General features: G+C 36.4%; 2 protein-coding genes across 3 annotated transcripts in view; one reads left to right on the top strand and one right to left on the bottom strand.

Moving 5' to 3' along the window:
• The window catches only part of COQ10B (coenzyme Q10 homolog B (S. cerevisiae)), a 16051-nt gene extending 4357 nt beyond the window's left edge, over positions 1-11694 (top strand). Inside the window, exons 2-5 of the mRNA XM_004674416.2 lie at positions 2318-2467; positions 3726-3918; positions 8748-8849; positions 10697-11694. Of these exons, the coding sequence (XP_004674473.1) occupies positions 2318-2467; positions 3726-3918; positions 8748-8849; positions 10697-10864 (613 nt within the window). The 3' untranslated portion in view covers positions 10865-11694. The remainder of the gene's footprint in view (positions 1-2317; positions 2468-3725; positions 3919-8747; positions 8850-10696) is intronic.
• Positions 11695-15358: 3664 nt separating this feature from the next.
• Positions 15359-21440, bottom strand: part of HSPD1 (heat shock 60kDa protein 1 (chaperonin)) — a 10435-nt gene continuing 4353 nt past the window's right edge. For both annotated transcript variants that reach the window (XM_004674414.2, XM_004674413.1), the window contains exons 5-12: positions 20871-20966; positions 20419-20512; positions 19408-19576; positions 18542-18641; positions 17621-17866; positions 16391-16565; positions 16094-16272; positions 15359-15986 (exon numbers count right to left, since the gene is read on the bottom strand). In XM_004674414.2, the coding sequence (XP_004674471.1) occupies positions 15834-15986; positions 16094-16272; positions 16391-16565; positions 17621-17866; positions 18542-18641; positions 19408-19576; positions 20419-20512; positions 20871-20966 (1212 nt within the window). In that variant the 3' untranslated portion in view covers positions 15359-15833. The remainder of the gene's footprint in view (positions 15987-16093; positions 16273-16390; positions 16566-17620; positions 17867-18541; positions 18642-19407; positions 19577-20418; positions 20513-20870; positions 20967-21440) is intronic.

Raw genomic sequence — 21440 nt, 5'->3', positions numbered from 1 at the left:
GCCCGCTGCTCCCCTCAGCAGTGTACTCTGTTGATCTGCCTGTTCTATTCCCCACTCTGCCTCTGGTGAATCCTCTCACCCTCCTCATCTCTGGCCTGTACCCCAGTTCTGTACGAATAAATAAATCTTTAAAAAAAAAAATATGCTCTTGCATCATTATATCAAATACTGGTGGTGTTTTAGAACAATAATTCACAAAGCCATCATACTTAACCATATTTTCCTCACTCATTTCTTGTAATTTTTATAGAATCTTAAAAGAGCCGGTGTATTTATCCATACAGTTTATTTTTTATTTGTTACATCATATTTTAACAAATAGTCATGTAGCAGTTAGTGTAATCATTTTCATTGATTTCCCTTCCCCACCCCAGGATAAAACCAGTATTTTTTTTTGTTTTTTTTATCTTATTTATCTTCAGCCTGAATATTCCCAATTTCTCCAGCCATTCTGTTTTTAAATTGATTTTATTATTTTTCCTCCCCAGCCAAACCACAGGGTGTCAGTGTTCTTAAACACTTAATTTTTTATATATAAATTATTTTATATAAATCAAATTTTATATATAAGATTTCACCAAGGTACCTCATAGTTTCAAAAAAATAATTTCAAGACTTGATTTAATGAAATATCACTCTCTTACTTGGAACACTTCAGTGACTTCTCGTTGATAATGAATTCCGAATTGCTTTGTTCTGGCTTATGATCCCCACCTGCCTAACATTTCATGGTACTCTTCCCCTAATTTGCTGTACAAGGTTCCTTACTCCCTAGAATACCTCGTAGTCATTGCCCCTCCCATTTGTCTATCTGTCCGTCTGTATCTACACACACACTTATATGTGTGTGTATTTGCATTCATGAGGGGCTATGTCAGAACACACACTTAGTGTGTTACAGTGTCTATTTTTCCTTGTTTCTTCTTATTTATTATGTCTTTGATGAATGAAATGTAACCTCAGAGGAATTTCTAATTCCTTTCAAAAGGAAGTCTTAATTACATGTCCCTCTCCCCATTTATTTTTGAACTGAAAAAAATTCCTCATAAGTTTCATGTTTATTTTATTGACAGTTATAACCTTAATGCTTAGCACAGAACAGGAGTTCAATGAATATGTGAACTAGTGATAATGAATAAATACTAATGTGAAGTAGTTATACAATAATCCTGTTAGGGGCAAGACTAAACTTTTTATGTGAACAAGAGTGTATTAAGCATCTGTATTTAGAAGGACCCCCAAACCATTAACATTTTTATTATCTGAACATATTTTGAACACATATACATTGAAATGGAAATTGGAAGGTAAAAGATAACAGAGAAGGAGTTCTAAGAGAGCTACCGCATCTCCTGAGAGTGAAGCCTGATTTCAAGTCTTACTAGAGATCAAGAATTAGGGAACTTTTATAGATTCAGTTCAGAAAATATCTTGGGTAGATAAGAAGAGTTGAAAAATAGATAATGAACAGACTAACAGGCTTATAGTAATGATTTGTTGTGATCTGTGACTGTAGACCTTTTCTGCAGAGAAGCTTTTTTTTTTTTTTTAAGATTTATTGATTTATGCATACAGAACTGGGGTACAGGCCAGAGATGTAGGAGCAGTGAGAGGATTCACCAGAGACAGAGTGGGGAGCAGAACAGGCAGACTGACAAATTACACTGCGAGGGGAGCAGCGGACAAGACAGTGGAGGTCTGCTGCACCATGTGGGTCAGCTCCCTGGCTAGTGATCGAACTCCGCTGAAGTGGCTGCAGCTAGCTTCTAGCTTCGTAGTGCTGTACTTTCACTGGTTGTACCACCAGGGAGGGTCTGAAAGAAGCTTCTACCCCTCACTGTAAGCTGTTATGTTTAGTTTTCTTTATGGTGCTTATGAAGGTTTGTTTTGTTTCGTTTTCCTATCTCTGTGTCTTTATGTGTGCTTTCAACTGGGCAGAAAGAAGCCGCCATGCTGTGTGTTTTTCAAAGATTTGTTTTCGTTTCTTTATATAAGAACCGGGGTATAGGCCAGAGGTGCAGAGGGTGAGAGGGTTCACCAGAGACAGAGTAGAGAGCAGAACAGGCAGATGCACTGAAATATACTCACTGCTGCAGGAAGCAGTGGATAAGCGGAAGTCTGCTGTGTCATGTGGGTTAGGTGCTGGGCAAGAGATTGAACTCATGCTGCAGTGGCTGGTGATGGCTTGATAGTACTGAGACTTTAATTCCTGCACCACCAGAGAGACCCAAAAGTGTGATAATTATTTTATAATCTGTATAATTTGTGTTTCCTCTTAATTTTCAATGTCTAAATCAGGTAATTTTTGTCTTTTTAGATATTTAGCTTCCTGTGGTGCACTAATGAGCAGAACTCTTCCACTACATACCTCAGTTTTGCCTAAGGAAATATATGCAAGAACTTTCTTCAAAATTGCTGCACCATTAATAAACAAAAGGAAGGACTATTCAGAGAGGAGAATAATTGGGTTTGTATATAGTATAATAAAACTGCTAAAAGAACATATATACAATTTTCTAGAGTATCATGCCTCTTTTTTCCTAGGGTTTCTTTTTAGCATCTAAACTCTTGATTTCCAAGTTGACTTTGCTGTTTTATAAATACTTATTGAATGAATATAAACACTGATGACTTCATAAGATAGAATTTTATACTTAACAAATAAAGGAAATTATTTGACTGCTGTGATCTGCATGTTTGTACACAATAATGTAGTAGCAACATTGCTCATATATTGGGACAGATTTGTTTACATAGATCCCTCCTCAGACACTTATATAGATACATACATACAGAAATACTAAGTGGCTTATTCGAGCTAGAGTTGAGAGTGGTAAGTTTATTTTGTGAAGGACAAGATATTAAATATGTTAAGGTTTTGTGTGGCAGCTACTTGGTTCTGTCATTGTACCAGAAGTAGTCATAAACATTATGCAATAAATGGGTGTCACTGTGTTCTAATTAAACTGTTTGCAAAGCAAGAAGTGGATTAAGTTTGGCCCCAGATTTGAAGTACACATTGTAGAGGATAGACTCTTGATCCTGCTAAGCTAGAAGCACAGCAACATCAATCTTATGGAAACATTTGCAAGAGGGTCTTTAAAGGTCCCAACAGACCTTTAAATTACATGAGTTCTTTGTAAAAATGCATTTCATTAATTTTTGTCAGTTGTATTTTCCCTCATTTGTCTGAGGTAAAAGACTTTTGACACACCCATGACTGGTGTTACTGCTAATTATTATATTACTGGCTAGTTATGCTACTAGGTAAGGTAGTGCAAGAAGTGATACAGATAGGAGCCCAAAAGTATATATTTTTACTCATGTCAAGTTTGAGTGGGTGTTCATAGTCCTTGGGCAGCAATGCTTCAAGTGATAAGTGATTCGAGAACCTCTGCTCCATCTGCTTGTGGTGTCTGTTTACTAAAAGACTTAGCTTACTTTTAGTGTTTTCTCTCAGTCTCAAGTTTTAGATGCTGGTCAGAAACTATAATTTAAAAAAAATACATCTGCAAGTCAATCCACCCTGTGACTTCTGCTGTATGTGTATATTTAGCTCCCTTTTATTAATACTTTGAAGTAATTTGTTCCAAAGTGTTGTTCTCATTATGTGCTAAGTGATTTATTGCCTCACATACAGTGTTATTCATATATAATTTAAATTACACACATGCATATAACTAGGTTCAGTTAATATCTTTTATTTTTGTATGTATTTTGTAAAGATACTCTATGCAGGAAATGTATGACGTAGTATCAGGAATGGAAGATTATAAGCATTTTGTTCCTTGGTGTAAAAAATCTGATGTAATATCAAGGAGATCTGGATACTGCAAAACACGATTAGAAATTGGGTTTCCACCCATGTTGGAGCGCTATACATCAGTAGTAACCTTGGTGAAACCACATCTGGTAAAGGTAATAATTTTGTTTTTTACTGTTTTGAATATTCCCCAAATTCTGGTTATATCAAATAGCATGATAAAAGATGTTCCTAAATTAATAGGAAAAGGAAGGTAGGAAACAGGCCACTTAATCATTGCACTACCAGTTTTGTTTCCTTGTTTCATTACACAGTGCTTACCATTGGGGTGCAATGAATTTGTACAATAAATATGTATTTCTCAGTCAAGGGAGGGGAAAGTAATTTGAGGAGAAAGAAAGGTAGAAAAGATAAATGTGGAGAACATAAGCATTGTTGACTGTCTTGCATATGCCAGGTAATAAAATGGCAGGTGGTATTATATGCATTATAGTAATCATTTACCCTTAACATAGGAGAATCTATAAGACTTGATGCCTATGGCCTCCGTGGTAGCCTAGGGATTAAGTCTCAGTACTTTCACCTATCACCATAACTGCCTAAGTTCAACCCTTGGCCACGTAGCTGACCCACATATGGCATAACAGATCTCTCCTGTCTGGCCTGCTACTGCCCTTCGCAGTGTATTCCAATAAATCTGCTTATTCTGCTCCCCACTCTGTCTCTAGTGAGTCCTCTCCACACTCCAAACCCCAACCTCTGGCCTACACTCCAGTTCTATGCAATACATCTTTACAAAAACATAGAGGTAGAATCCACAGAGTAATACTCATTTCTTTTGAATCCTAGAATGTGGTCTGAAGACTTTTAAAGCTGAGTTGCATTTTGTGCCCATCAAGAAATTTATTATCATTTCTTGATAAGTGGCCAGAGCTAAGTGCCTCACCAGTTCTTTGACACTTAAAGGGTGTGCGATGCTCATACCAGAAAGAGTAAACTATCTAGTTAGACTAATACTTCAGAGTTTTCCTGGTCTTGCTCTCAAAATTTGAACTCCATCTGAAAGATGGTACCTCACTCTGGGATTTTTCCATTATTACAAATATTTTCACCTGTTTGCCTAATAGATTGGGGACCTTTAATTTGCATACTACTTCTTCTCTTATAATAGCTAAATTACTCATTAAATCTTCACAACAGCCTTTTGAGATTCAAATGTCATTATTCTGTATGATACAGCTCAGCAAACTTAGGCTTAGATGAGTTAAATACCTTGTCCAGGGTCACAGGGCCAAGAATCTTAACTCAGCTTCTCTGACACCAGCGGATATTTCTATAATCTTAAAAATATTTTTCTTATTTGAATGTTAACTCTTTTTTTAAGATTTATTTATTCATATGGAACTAGGGTACAGACCAGAGATGTGGATGGTGAGAGGATTCACCAGAGAAGGGGGAACAGAACAGGCAGATCCACGAAGTACACTCCTGAGGGGAGCAGCGGGCGGGTCAGGAGAGGTCTGCCACGCCATGTGGTCACCTCCGGGGCAGGCGGGAATCGAACTCATGCGGAAGTGGCTTTAGATTCTCAGTGCTGTGCTTTAACCTGCTGCGCCACCAGGGAGGGCCTGAATGTTAACTCTTAACATTCAAACTCTTATAACTTAAATCTTGACATATTGTGCTGCATCTAACTAGAAGAACTGTGAAGATATTTCATTTACTTCCCCTCTGTCTACTTAACACATACAGGATAAAGTTAGTCTCTTTATCGTTAGACATGGAACCATCGACCTACCTCCTCTCCCACCCTACATACATACACACATATGCTCTTTTTCCCACCCCATACTTTAAATTTGAGAAATACATTATAAAGTTCCATGAATACACCATAGAGTGACTATTCCACAGCATTATCTGTGCCTTTGCAAGTTGTTCACTCCTCTGCCTATAATAAACTTAACTCCTTGCTTATTAATTCTTCAAATTTCAGCTTTCTGGTGTTGATGTGTTTATTACTTCCTTTCCTTTGATACAAGTAATCAGTCTCCAGTGATTCTTCTGGCTTTTTACATGCTTCCTTATCACTCTGTAGTGTGATTTATTTTTTCATATGGATTTCTCACTGTAAGCTTGATCATCTTGAGGAAATTGGGGGTCCTATTTCCTCTATCTTTTTCATCTCTGTGTCCTTAGCACCAAAGCTATAATGATGAGAATCATGAGGGTTCTTGCTTAAAAAGGTCACACTACTGTATTCTGGGGTTATTGCAAATCCAGAGTTTCATTTTAATCTCCTTATTGAACACTGACTTGGAGGGAGTAAACTTTTTAGAAAAAAGAACTTCAGTATTAATGTGTAAAATGATCATTGCTGTTTCAATTTAGTGAAACTTAGAGAAACTAAGAACTTTATTTTTTTAATTAAGAACTTTATACAAATTTCATGTGTGTGTCTGATTTGAAAGCTTTTTTCCATTATAATATACATAATGAATGTACTACTTTGTTGTTTGAAGTTAATATCTGAGAGTAGCCTACAATACTTTCAGTTGTTTTCTTGGGTTCAAGTTCTGGATTTGAATACCTAACACACTTATGTGACATACAGTACAAATCATTATAACCAAGGAGCTGCAAAATCATATGACATTTTCTGTGAATTATTAGCTGTCTCAAATGTGCCTGAGACTTAACATATCAATGATTTTAGTCTACATTAATCTGTGACAGCCAGAAGCCCTAGTTTCCATTTAGAAAATTAAAATATTTCCTTTTAATGTATAAATAGAGTACATCTTTATACATTCATTTTAGCATGGATGAAGTTGACCTTCTTTGTAATACTTAAATCTTTTTACCACATAACAATTGATTGAGAAGGAATGAGATAAAGAGGAAGTTAGAAACCAAATTGCTAGTAGGGCTTTTGTTATTGTTGTTTTTGACTCCTATTTGAGCTATCAGTAGAAAAATACAAAATTTAGTTAGAAAAATAATCCTACATTGTATTCTTAGGAAGGCTATAATTGAGGAAGAAAATGACTAATACATACTTAATAACCTCAGGGGAGGAGTAGTTTGAATTCTTGAGGGGGATATTTTATCAAAGAGAAAAAGGGTAAAGAGCTTGACTTCAGGATTTGGCAAAAGAGATAATAATTTATAGCTTAATTGAGGAAGGAGAGCTTAGATTTTGAGACAGAAAAAAATTTTTGAGACAAATTTTTTTTACTGAATTAAAATTTATTTTAAAAGGTAATGTTTCATCCATCCTTTTAAAAAATGAAAATTCAAAAGTCTTAGAATGAAACTGTATCAAAATTACAAAGCTATTTATAATAGTGATTAAAGTAGAACATTTTACCCTTACAAAAATGTCACAGAATTCAAGTCATAACTTGGATCCTCAATAATTCAAGTGTTTTATCTTATAGCTGTACATGGTAAGGGTTTGGTCAGTTTTAACATAAAATTCTTCCAGATTCTGCGCTCAAGTCCTCTATTATCACCATCCATCAGCTCACACAGTGGAATAGCTGGCTGCTAAAGCGATTCCACAGTGGTGGTTTGCATCTTTGGCCATTTTTATGTAGCCATTATTACCCCATTCTGTACCCCAACTGGAAGAAAAGCACATTCCATTTCATCCAAAGAAGCAAGAATCATGAACTTCACTCACAATAATCAAGACTTAAAATGGTGCTTACCAGCTATCAGACATTATTCAAAGTGCTGTTACACGTGCTTATATTAATTCCTCTAGGTTCTTAACTTTTTGACAGGAAATTGAGGCAAAACTGGGGTTCCAATATAGCAGTCAAGCCAGAAATTTTTTAAGTATTCTGCTGCTGACAGAAGATGACAGATATTCCTGAGATCAGTTGTATACTAGCATAATAATATTCAGATAGCATCTTAGGATAGTTAATAAAGAAGCTGAACTTCATTCAAGGTTATAATTAGTCTTGACTGGGCATGTGGCTGTGCTTCTTCCTGCTCACTATTTTTTACCCTGTAGAGGCAACTCTTTCAAGATTTATTTTTATTTATTTATGCATATAAGAACTGGAATAGAGGCCAGAGGTACAGGAGGTGAAAGGGTTCACCAGAGAGTTGGGAGCAGAACAGGCAGATCTACTGAAATACACTGCTGAGGGGAAGCAGTAGGCAAGACAAGAGAGGTCTGTGCCTTTTGGGTCTTTTGCGCCATGTGGGCCAGTGATTGAACTCATTATGAAGTGGCTGTAGATAGCTTGATGGTGCTGAGATTAACCCTGCACCAGTAGGGAGGCCCTGTAGAAGCAACTCTTTAGTGGGTCTCAGTAAGTAATAGAATGGCAAAACACAAGATGTACAGCAAAGATATTGCTAAGTATTATGTTTCAGTGTGTACACACACACACACACATAAGATAAACCATGAGCATTGATAGGATTAAAGGTCCCAAAACAATGGGAAGTGGGCCTTAGAGACCTCTAGGACTGTGGAAGAACATTTGAAAGAGACTGAAAGATGAGAAAAATTGTTGTGCAGAAAAGAATTACACAGTTGTGGTAGAGATCTGTTCCATGTTCTTTATGTTTTGTCATTTCATAATGATGGTATAAAATAGCTATTTTTCTCATTTTTACAGATTAATAAAGTATGGTTCAGGGAATCATTTGTTCAGGATGGCTTATAAGTGCCAAGGCTGAAAGTAAATTCCCAGTAAATCATTCTCTCTTATTGCTGGAGGAGAGAACTTTCGGAAACACAGAGGGTGAACAGTGGAAGAGAAACAGCAGTGGAGCAATAGGCAATCTTGGGGATCCCATTAAGGTCACTTGCTAGTACCAAATTTGAAGTGAGTTGTTTACATCACTTGTGATCTGACCTATAAAAATGGTTACTTTGCAAAGAACTCATCCTAGATTCTGGACAATACTAAATGATGTTTTACTGTGGCTTTATTATTTTTTCCTTTTTTTTTTTTTTTAGGCATCCTGTACCGATGGGAGGCTTTTCAATCACTTGGAGACTATTTGGCGTTTTAGTCCAGGTCTTCCTGGCTACCCAAGAACTTGCACCTTGGATTTTTCAGTAAGTGTCTCATAAAGCCCTCAATTTGTTGCAAATGTTGGTGAAATTGGTAAGTGCTTGTCTATTTATTAGAGTTCACTTGCTCTAATTACTTGTGTTATATGCATAGAGGTTACAGAAAGATATTGTTAAAAAAACCTCGTTACCAAGTTTTGAATACCTTATTCATTGATTTTATAAAAATGAATGCTAAGGAGCTTTTCACTTTCTATTTAGTTCTCAAAACTGTATTTTCCAATTTTTACACATCTACATGCTATAAGACACATGCTATATAATTTTACTACCAGCTTAATAATAGTTTAACACTAAATGAAAGCTATTCCTTAATCTACATCTTATGATGCAGCAATAAAACACAAAGGGGACGTGTTTTTAGAATCTAGGGACAATGATAATGTTCTTATTTATATCGTTAGCTATAGAAAACTTAACTGTGGCTTTTTGTCAAAAAATACTGTTGGAATTCTTTGTATTTATACTCAGGTATTATATCTTAAGAAATAGTAGAAATTAAATTACTGTTTTTATTTTCAGCCCATTGAGTTGCTTCCATTAAAAAAAATCAGTGGACTTTAATGGGACAATTGGGCAAATTTGACAAGATGGTATAGATTAGATAACATTGTTATCTTGTATTACTTACTCCGACTTATAATTTCTTGATTTTAATTATTGCACTATGAGTATACATACATAAAGAGAATCTGGGTGATAGGTATAGGAAAATCTTTGTACTATTTTTGTACCTTTTTTATGAATCTGATCAGTTACCTTAAAGTCTATCTTGAGCAATAAGAACTATAAAATTCTAAATCATTGCCTGCAATAAGATTGCACCACCTACATTATCTGCTTAGCGGTTGCAGGTTACATATATGCATGAATGTGCAATCTCATCTTTTTGTTGTTGGTTCTCATGGGAATACTTAATTGAAGGATCACTTCCCTTCCTTGTTTCCTTTTGGAAGGTAGGATATATAAAGTACCCTTCTTGGGTACTTTAGAAGTCAGAATAATAAACATATTCAACAGACCTTTTATTCCCATCTGTTTTTTTTTTTAATTAATTAATTAATTTTTTTATTTTTTTTAAAGATTTTATTTATTTATTTGTGCATACAGAACTGGGGTACAGGCCAGAGGCTCAGGGGCGGTGAGAGGCTTCACCAGAGACAGAATGGGGAACAGAACAGGCAGATTGACAAAGTACACTGCTGAGGGGAGCAGCGGGCGGGTCAGGAGAGGTCTGCTGCGCCATGTGGTCACCTGCGGAGCAGGCGGGAATCGAACTCATGCGGAAGCGGCTTTAGATTCTCAGTGCTGTGTTTTAACCCGCTGCGCCACCAGGGAGGGCCCTAATTTTTATTTTTGCATAGAACTGGCATGTAGGCTAGAGGTAGAGGGAGTAAATGGATTCACCAGAGACAGAGTAGGGAGTAGAACAGGCAGATTTACTGAAATAAGCTACTGAGGGAGGCAGCAGAGACACCAGAGACCGGAAAGGTCTGCTGTGCCATGTGGGTTAACATCCTGGCCCTGGGGAGGGAAGGGGATTGGACTTAGGGCATAGTGTTGACAGCATTAACCCTTAGGCCACTAGGGAGGCCTTGTCAGTTTTAACTTAATAGAAGCAGACTCTGCTTAAGCTTGTTGTACCAGCAGTTGTGCTTATTGCAATAAATAAGACTCCCTCTTCTGAGAGCTATGAAAAAAAACTCACCTTACTATGCTAATATAGTCTGTGGGTCAAACAGCCCATTTCACAGTGTGAACACTTCTACCCAAAGATTTAGTAAAATAAAGATCTTCCTAAAAAAAATTGACTTTTTTTTTTTTTTTTTCAGATTTCCTTTGAATTTCGCTCACTTCTGCACTCTCAACTTGCGACACTGTTTTTTGATGAAGTGGTGAAACAGATGGTAGCTGCCTTTGAAAGAAGAGCATGTAAACTGTATGGTCCAGAAACAAACATACCCCGGGAATTAATGCTTCATGAAGTTCATCACACATAAAGAAGGAACTGGTCACCTACTCGTAACTTTAGTTTGTGCAGTTTTAGGAAGTGCTTATCATCACGTGATTTCAGAGGTCAGAAAGCATTTTTTAAACCCAGCTTTGATTATAAATCTTTACCTTTGCAAATCTGCATTTGAAAATGGAACCATGTATACACAGAATTCAATCAAGTACAGTTCAAAGTAATGTGTAGCATATTTGCAATAGTGGAATGTCATCACTATTTCTAGTATACTGACATCACTCTGAGCAGAAATTGAAACTTAACCCTTTTAATTATAAGCTTACATGGAAGAGGTTAGTTGAGCTACGTACACAGTATTATGTTAACCATATCACATTTAAATTATTAAATTCAGACTATAACTTACTGTCATAGAGCCTTCTTCATGACTTAGTATATTTGGTAATCATCAGATATTTAAAGTAAAAACTTTAACTTAAAAAGGATATTGTTATTGAAGTTTCCCTCACATTTTCTCATTTTTAAATTGTTCTTAAGGGTAGTAGTAGATAATCCAAAGCTATAGTAAAGTTAGCTTCCAGATAAACAGTGAATTTTGCTTTGGTGAGTGGTCCAGAGCTTTGAGCTACACTTTTAGTAGTTTGCAGTCTCCAGATACCCTGCTCTCTCAATGATGACTGTGTTGAATTTTGCCTACAACTGTGGGCAACAAATGAAGATAAGTTGATAGGTCTCAAGCCCCCTGTATCCCTATTTTCTATTTATTGTATATACTCACTTTCAATAATGTATTTCGAACATATTTTTGTAAACAAATCAATGTAAGACTGAAGCAATAACTTAATAAAGTTAATTTGTTTATTTTTTGTAGTTATTTTGATTATTGAAATATTCCTGTATTGTGTATTTACATGAACATAGTAAATTTTAATTATAGCATTTCATGACTTAGAAATACTCTAATAGAAACCTGTACAAAATTCACTTTTCCTTTAATCAATATTGATTTTCTTTCTTTACATATCCAAACAATCCACTTTTATTGCACTTCCAATCTTAGTGCTTTTAACTTTTTCTCAGACCAATAAGGGACCTCAGTAATGTGTTCCCTACATAAAAGCATGTATGCATCATCAGTTTGTTCAATGACTGTTTTGAGTACCATTTCTCTGCCAGACACTCAGAATAGAGTTGTGAAGGGTTCATGCACTCTAATCACAGTAAGTTTGGTTGTGTTTACATAGATAAAGCATTACCTTTCCACTTAACAGATGAGGTATTTGTTCAGAGCATAAGTAATTTGATGATTGCTTTCAGATAAGTTTCTTTTTAATGGCAAAGATCCAGATATTTTCTTTTTTCTCTATGTAGAGTACTATTTTGCCTGATGGAGATAAACTGTACTTTTCCACTACTCTGTACAAATGCCATAGGTAAAATTTTAGGTTTAGAATATAAGTTACTGGTTGGGCTACTATTATGATAGTATGTGGATGGTATTTTTGGTAAATGAATTCAGGAGCGCCTTTTGTAAATTGCTCTTTAAGTAACATCTGGTCAGTGAAATAAGGGGAAGATTGGTGGTTTCTGTAGAAAGTAAGCTGGAAGAAAAACTTCTCCCTTGGTTTTACTTTTTTCAATTGTATGAGGCTATGAAGTTTGCAGCTTTATCTGCCATCTTTTCACAAAGGGTAAGTTAACTCTGAGAAGTCATCTTAGAACTTAAACGTTATCAAAGGTTGAGCGGAACAACCAATATATAGCAGAATTTCTTTAATGTTTTAAAGACATTTCTAAGATTTCTATGGCATAGAATTTGAGAAACTATTAGAATGATAAAAGTACTATTTACTAAAATAGAGTAACATCTCATATATAGCTTGTATTGTTTATTTCTTCTGAGATTGCATTTTTTTTGTTTTTGGACATTCATTATACTAATTATGTTTGAAGATACAGTCTGAAACTCAGTGGCGATCTACAACCTGGCTTCAGAGGTAAATGTAATTCTAACCCTTGACCTTTGGGTTAGTCCCTTTTTTATTTTTATAAAATAGTTTATGAAAATCTGGGGTTCTTATCAGTTGTTTCAGAGACTTTAATGTTTAGACTTGCTATCTTCCTGGAAAATGACAAGTATTCATGAATTTTGTGCATGTTTGTACCTAACTGGTACAGTGACCCGACTTGTAGGCACAGACTTATGTATGTCTTATGAATATAACATACATGAGGTTTTTGAGGTCATCTCAAATGTTTAATTCCCTGGGAAGTTAACTTCTGGGAATTTGGATCTTCTGGGGTGGGGGTGGGGAGTTTTGTTGTTTAAAAAGATTTATGCATACAAGAACTGGGGTACAGGCCAGAGGTGCAGGGCTACCAAAGACAGAATAGGGAATAGAACAGGCAGAGCTCCTGAAATATACTGAAGGGAGCAGTAGGAAGAGGAAGAGATGTCTGCCACGATATGTGGGTCAGCCCCCCCCGACCAGGGATGGAACTCATGCTGCATTGGCTACAGATAGCTTCATAGTGCTGCACTTGAACCCACTGAGCCACCAGGGAGAGCCCAACTTATCCTATTTTTGAAACTTAGCCTCTTTCAGTTTATTCATCATTAGTGCTAGCTGGTTGCTAGACTTTTCTACCTGATAATATAACCATCAGCGTATCTCATTCTTCCTACTCTTGGTTCCATTATTATTTCCTTCTACTGATAGTTTTATTCACTTTTTCCTTTACATGTATAGAAACAAGATCATAATCTGAATTTGTAAGCAGATACATACTTTTAGGGACTCTTGGCTGATACTCAGAATGTCCTGGGTCCTCCCTGGTGGCACAGTGGGTTAAAACACAACTCTATGAAGCTAGCCATAGCTGCTTCAGCATGAGCTCAATCCCCAGCCAGGGAGGTAACCCACATGGCACAGACCTCTGCTGTCTCACCCATTGCTCACTCCCCTCAGCAGTGTACATCATCAATCTGCCTGTTCTCCCCAGAATGTTCTCACCTGCAACTCCAGCCTGTACCTTAGTTCTGTATGCATAAATAAATCTAAGAAATATCTAAATGCCCTAACTTGGCAAAAGGTAACTCCTTGGGCTGGCTCCTGTGATGCTTAAGGGATAATGGGTAATGGACACAAATGCCCTTGCTGTTGGGGGTCTCACTGTTGCTGACAGTCAAATATAGAGGTAATTTTAAGATTTCTAAATTTACCATCACTCCTAGTTTGTTACTATAACACTATTTTCCTTAGAACATTTGGTCTCATCAGCTTATTCTACAGCCCCTTGTATTTGTGAGGACCAGTCATGTGCCCCAAAACCTACTGTTCAGATTTTAATTCCCTGAAGACCTGAGATGACTTGAAGCTTCCTAAATTGTAGTGCATTCCCCTTTCTCAAACTTTTTTTCCTAAAATATCAGGATCTGACTTTAAAGTCCTTTCCCCCTGGTTATTTCATTTTTCAAGATCCGGTTATTGTTTTTCAAGGTTCACCTTTACCATCATGGCTAACTACTGGAGCAATGTTTCTGCCCCATGCCCTTTCCTTTCAGGCTTATTTACACATTTGTTCTAACACACTGCCCAAAATCTTGCATTGTAAAGGCCCTCCTGCATCTGTACCATCAAGTAAATCCTACTATCGCAGTAAGGTAGCTCCAACATACCAACAAGTTTTCCATCTTTCAGTTTAACATGACTGGAGCCTGCATGCTGTATTTATTCTGTCTGCATGGTTTGTAAAGGGATTTCTACTAAAATACCAAGCATATTTCTTCTTCTATTCCTGCTTTCTAACTACCATCAACCAGTATCTTTAACTTTCAAATATTTGAAGTCACTTCTTGATTTTTGAGAACTGCTATGCTCTAGGATCTCTTCAAAACAGCACTATGTGCAGTTTTAGCCAACAGAGGAAAAAACCAACTTTCCAATCTACCTACTGGGCTCCTTACAGTTGCCTCAGTGCTGAGTGAGGTTCATCCCAGGCTCACCCTTTGGCTTAATCAAACCCTACTTCACACATTTTATTGGGTTGGGGGAAAAGTCATGACATGAAGTCTCAACCTTCAATTTCTGCCCCTAACATGCACACATCCATGTACTGTTTTAAGAGTCACACTCTCACACTTTCATTAGGTAATACAATACCAAGTGCATTGAGCCAGAAGTGCATTTAAATTCTTAAATAAAAGATGAAGATGTTAAGCTGTACTGACCAAGCTATGGAATACTTCCCCACTATCCACTTTGCTTTTCCCTCTACTCAACTACACTCTTAGCACAAAGTCCTGCCTGCCCTTCTCACTGTGGGTATTTATCTAGCAAGAACCCTCAGCCTTGTCTGGTATCCTGTAGCTTTGGAGTACTAACCAGAATTCTCACAAGAAATGGTTAGTTGCCCTTTTATATTGAGGCATTATGTCAATACAAATTCTTAAGACCAAATTCTGACCCACCCTTCTTCAACTGACTTTCACTTCTCTTCCAGATCATGGAAAAGGCTAACACAATTAACTTTAAACAAATTTTTATTACACAAAGGTTGTCACATAATTGGATATTTCTCTACTTTGTACACAATTATTTTACTCTCCACAGAAAGGCTGCTTCTTAACTTCTCATCTGGTGATGGCAAGCACTAAAATCCTGATTTTAACAGAATAGTAGTAAAAATGCCTTGGTGATTTAAGTTGAAAGCAGTACATTGGTACATGGCTCTTGCACTCAGTCATCAGGAATGTACAAATGTCTTTTTATTCAAAAATACAAAATAAATTATCTGTAGGCATGGACAATGACAGCAGTAAACCATTATATGTTGTCAACTGAAACCAGTAACTGATGATTATAGTGATTTTCTTAAACATCAGCCAGCCTTTTCTTCAGTCATTTCCTTCAACTGACTTCTCTGAAGTTATAGATGAGGAACACTGCTTTGAGCTTCCTCTCACAGTTCATCAATAAGGTAAATCACTATTCTAGGAATTAGAACATGCCACCTCCCATACCACCTCCCATTCCACCCATTCCACCCATTCCAGGGTCCTTTTCTTCTTTAGGAATTTCTGTAACTACAACTTCCGCTGTAGTCAAGAGAGAGGCTACTCCAGCAGCATCCAATAAAGCAGTTCTTACCACCTAGAAAAAAAGAGTTTCACAAAATATCACTTTTTCCTCAGTACAAATAGAACAAGACTTAAAGAGGAGGTATTCAAAAACTGTTCAGAAAGTGGTCAACTACTTACCTTGGTTGGATCAATGATTCCTTTTTCTACCATGTTCACAAAATCTCCCACCATAGCATCATAACCGATTTCTGAGGAACTCTGCAAAATTTTCTCAACTATTAATGATCCTTCAACACCTGCATTCTTAGCAATAGTCATTGCAGGAATTTTCAGTGTTCTTTTAATAATTTCTATACCTATAAAGAAAATAAATTTTAGTCCTTTTGCTAATACTAACACTTCTTTTTGTGAGCGTTCTGACATAGGAAAGCCTAAACTAGACAGCAAATCAACTTTTATAAAGTAACTCTTTACCAATTTTCTGATCTTCATTAGTTGGAGTTAATGAGTCCAAGGCTGGAATGCACCGAAGCAGAGCACAACCTCCTCCCAGAACAATGCCTTCTTCAACAGCAGCTCGTGTAGCATTGAGGGCATCTGTAACTCTGTCTTTCTTTTCATTTACTTCAACGTCACTTGTCCCACCAACCTAAAGATTAAAATAATTCTAGTTAAGGGAAATGCATGGGATTACAGTGATGGCACACGGGTGACTTGGTGATGGGAAACCCGCGGGGATTACAATTGAGATGGAAAAAAAAATGTACAAAATGATGTAAAAATAAACTTCTGTAAAAAAAATATATAGATACAAAAAATAAATAATAAGATTTCTCTCCTTCAAATTGATGACTGCCAAGATTAAAAGGCACCAAGCTTATTTAGAAATCAACATAAGGGCCCTCCCTGGTGGCAGCAGGTTAAAGCACAGCACTAAGAAGCTAAAGGCACTTCAGCACAAGTTCAATCTCCACCTGCCCCAGAGGTGATCTACATGGCACGGGAGACCTCTCCTGACTTGCCCACTGCTTCCCTCAGCAGTGTACTTCCTTAATAGGCCTGTTCTGCTCCCCATTTTGTCTCTGGTGAATCCTCTCACTGCCCCTGCACCTCTAGCCTATTCCCCACAGCTCTGTATGCATATGCATAGATAAATAAATCTTTAAAAAAATGAACATAAAAGTGACGATTTGTTGATTATGTAACTGAATAGCATAGAACAGGTCAATGACCTACAAGAGTACAAGAGTAGACCAACCATGAACAAAACCTCTTTTTTCATCATAACTGCTTCACTACAGGCTCAATTCTGGCATGATGCATTATTTCAGTAAAGATATTTCATATACTAAGTATCTTCATAAAGAAGGCAATTCCTGGACCCTCCCTGGTGGTGCAACAGGTTAAAAAGCAGCACTACAAAGCTAGCTGCAGCTGCTTTAGCATGAGTTTGATCAGCAGTGTACTTCACCCATCGGCCTGTTCTGCTCCCCACTCTGTCTCTGGTGAATACTCTCACCACCCCTTCACCTCTGGCCTGTACCCTAGTTCTGTATACATGAATAAATACATCTTTGGGAAAAAAAGATGGCAACTCCCAAATCTTGGTTATAAAGCCATTACCTGAAGGGGATATACCACAGAAAAACTATCATTCATGGGTTCAACCCAAGAAGTTTATTCACAACAGTGAATCTTACTTACCTTCAGCACAGCTACTCCATCTGAGAGTTTTGCAAGACGTTCATTTAGTTTTTCTTTTTCATATTCACTAGTTGTGATATCTAACTGCTCGATGATTTCCTGAATACGTTTTTCAATTTGAGCCTTGTCACCTTTTCCTTTCAAGAGCATGGCATCATCTTTGGTCACAATGACCTCTCCAACTTTTCCTAAGTCATGAGGCTGAACATCTTCAAGATTTAAAGTTAAGCCCTCTTCTCCAAAAACCTACAAAAATATTTTCAAATGAGCCAATTACCAGTTAATGAGTTTTGCACTATACAAGTTTATTAAATAATGTTACACAGAGATTTTGATGAGCCATCTTGTAATAATAACTTTATTTCTTTGAAGTGAGAGATTTTAAATCTTTTAATTCATTTTCTTGCTCAATCCTTAGTATTGGCTCTAATCTGAGAAAAGTGTGAATCCAGAAAAATTCACCCAAGTAAAACAATGCTACAATGAAGTTTCAGACTTGGGACTTCACTTTAGGCCTAAAAATCCTAAATTCTATGTCTTTTCTATTGCCAAAGGATTAAATTTCATCACCTCGATGGCTCACCACTACCACCTGAGTTCAATCCGAGGCCAGGGAGCTAACCCAGATGGAGCAATAGACCTCTTCTGTCTCTCCACTGCTCCCCTCAGCAGAGTAATTCAGTAGATTGGCCTGTTCTATTCCCCACTTTCTCTACTGAATCCTCTCATCACCTCTCCCTCCCCACATCTCTGGCCTAGACCCCAAATTTTTATATGCATAAATAAAATATATTTTTTTTTAAAGTTAAGCATATCACTCATATGGTGATACATGACTGTGAACAATGAATTCTACAATGAAGTTTCACATCTGGGAAAACAAATCTTTTAGTAAACCAGTGACATATTAATGATACTTACTGCACCACCAGTAGCAATAGCCATATCTTTCAGCTGGTTCTTTCTATTGTCACCAAAACCTGGAGCTTTGACGGCTACAACTTGAAGACCAACTTTTAGCCTGTTAAAAAGTTATTAATCAGATTTAAATTTCATAAAAATGGATGTCAAATCTTCCTCAAATTTTTATAAATGTGGTTATTTAGAAAAATCACACTTTTATTTAGTATTTGCTCCTCAGCAAACTCTGGCCACATTATTATATAAGCTCTGAAATATATCACATAAACTAGACATACAACTTTGGTCACCAGGAAAATAGCTCAATAAAATTACAATAAAATTAGAAACTTTTACTTTTAATATAATTCCAAAATTATGGAAAATATACTTTTAATGGTCCCCTAAATCATTTTATAGCACTAACATTACCTGTAAAGTCACAAGTAATACATTAAAATACAGCTCACAAAAACTGACTGGACTAACCTAAAATGAGACAGACCATTAAATACAGCTAATATAAAGTAACTGACATACAGATCTGAGGTTTTTAGACTGGTAGTTGCTAACCCCTTCTCATGCAAAACTGTACTTGTGAAAACATTTTCCCAGAAAATAGAAAAACCACTTTCAAAATTGCAAGTACTTATGAAAAATAGAAGATAACATGTAAAATTCAACTGTATTATGAATAATTACAAAACAGTGATGGGGGAGTCCATCAACAGAGATATTACAAGATGGAATAAGGGTTTGTGCAACACAATTGTATTATATGCAACTCTAGACACAAAGACAAATAATTACATGTAGAATATAAAAATTTCAAACATCAATACAAGTAATTATCTTTCATTTAAAAACCAAATGCTACTGTCTATTACCTATTCAAAACAAGTGTACTTAAAGCCTCTCCATCAACATCTTCAGCAATTATGACCAAAGGCTTACGGTGAGCATTGGCAATTTCAAGAGCAGGTACAATGGACTGGACACTAGAAATTTTCTTTTCACTCAATAGAACATAGGCATCTTGAAATTCACATTTCTGACCTGCAAAATCAAAGGGTATTTGAAACTACCTTTAGAGCACTAATATTCTGAAAATACTTGCAAGTTATTTAAATAAAAAAGGCGTGAACAGGGTTAATTATATGATGGATGATGACCAGACTTTTAAGATGAATTTAATGTATGACATTTATCAACGCTGACATTTGCCTGTCAATTAAAAAAACTGTGTTGTTTAATGGTATCTCAAGAAACATAAACAGAAAACATAGACCCTCCTTGTTGGTGCAAGGGTTTTAAGTGCAGCACTATGAAGCTATTCCCAGCCACTGCAGCACAAGTTCAATTCTTGGCCAGGGAGGTGACCCTCATGGTGTAACAGACCTCTCCCGTCCCACCCACTGTTCCCCTTAGCAGTCTATTTCTCTCAATCTGCCTGTTCTGTTCCCCACTCTGTATCTGGTGATACTTCTTTCCCACCACACCTCTGGCCTATATTCCAGTTCTATAAGCATAAATAAATAAATCGTCAAAAAAATTGATTTACGCATGAGAACTGGGGTATATGCTAGAAGTGCACGGGATAAGAGACAGAATGGGGATCCCTGGCCGGGGATCGAACTCATGCTACAGTGGCTTCAGAGAGCTTCACAGTACGGTGCTTTAACTCACTGCACCACCAGGGAAAACCCACATACATAAATCTTTAAAAAAATAAAGTTCTATACATTTTAAAAATGACAGTTTAAGTTTCTCTTCAAACTTGAACCCATTAGCTCTTGAAACACATGATTTTTTTATACAACTGATGTCAATTAGTGCCAATATTTGACACACAGCAAAACTATATTTAAAAGATGATTTGATTATTGCTTTGCTCTTACCTTTTGACGTATTAATAAAGTATGGAGAAATATAACCTCGATCAAACTTCATACCTTCAATGATTTCTAATTCATCATTCAGTGTTTTTCCATCCTATGAAAAGTCAAAGTGTTATATTAATTTTATTTAATGAACACAAAACTTACAATTGGACCAGATTAAGAGACAAGTATCTCAGGACAAAACTTTGGCAAAAATTTAAAAAAAGGGTATTTCAATTAATTTTTGTAACTACAAGGCAGTATCATTTAGGTTAGGAAGGATTCAAATTCACCAACAAGGCTAAAAACGCACATGAAATATAGAAAGCACTCTATACTATCTACACAAGTGTTGATATTAATACATAGAAAAACTGAAGAGAACATACTTTTTAAAGATCAAATTCACGTATTTAGAAAATTCAGTTTTGCTCAACACACCCCATTAAGCTACCATTAAAGATACCTGCCTTTACTGTGATGACACCTTTTCTTCCAACTTTTTTCATTGCATCGGAAATGATGTTGCCGATTTCTTTGTCTCCATTTGCAGAAATTGTAGCAACCTAAAATAATCAAGTTACTTTTTCAAATTAAAAAGTTAAGCCTGAATAGCCTCAATCAATTCATCTTCCTTTCTCTAGTAACTTCCAAATCGGTAACAGCCATAGCAGTTTTGTGTGACAGAGAAAAGGGGATTTTACAGTGTAATGGTTCTAATAAAGTACTGGTTCTGTTTCCAATTTATTTTGTCTACATTCTTTTAAAGATATGCAGTGAAAATGAAATTGCCCTATTATAAACCATTTAAATGATCCCAATGTTTTCTTTCACCCTTGCCAAGTATGGCAATATTACGACATGACAAAAATTATACACTTTAACAATGATTGAAGAACATTTCTCATATATACAAATGAGTTTTACTCAAAGTAATGTAGAACTAAAATGACAGTTCAGGCCCTCCCTGGTGGCGCAGCGGGTTAAAGCACAGCACTGAGAATCTAAAGCCGCTTCCACATGAGTTCGATTCCCGCCTG

Source organism: Condylura cristata, unplaced genomic scaffold, assembly GCF_000260355.1.
Source record: "Condylura cristata isolate star-nosed mole 26May11 unplaced genomic scaffold, ConCri1.0 scaffold00002, whole genome shotgun sequence".
In the NCBI taxonomy this organism is placed as follows: domain Eukaryota; kingdom Metazoa; phylum Chordata; class Mammalia; order Eulipotyphla; family Talpidae; genus Condylura; species Condylura cristata.
Note: the sequence above shows the minus strand (reverse complement) of the source record. Positions and strands in the feature narration are given on the sequence as shown.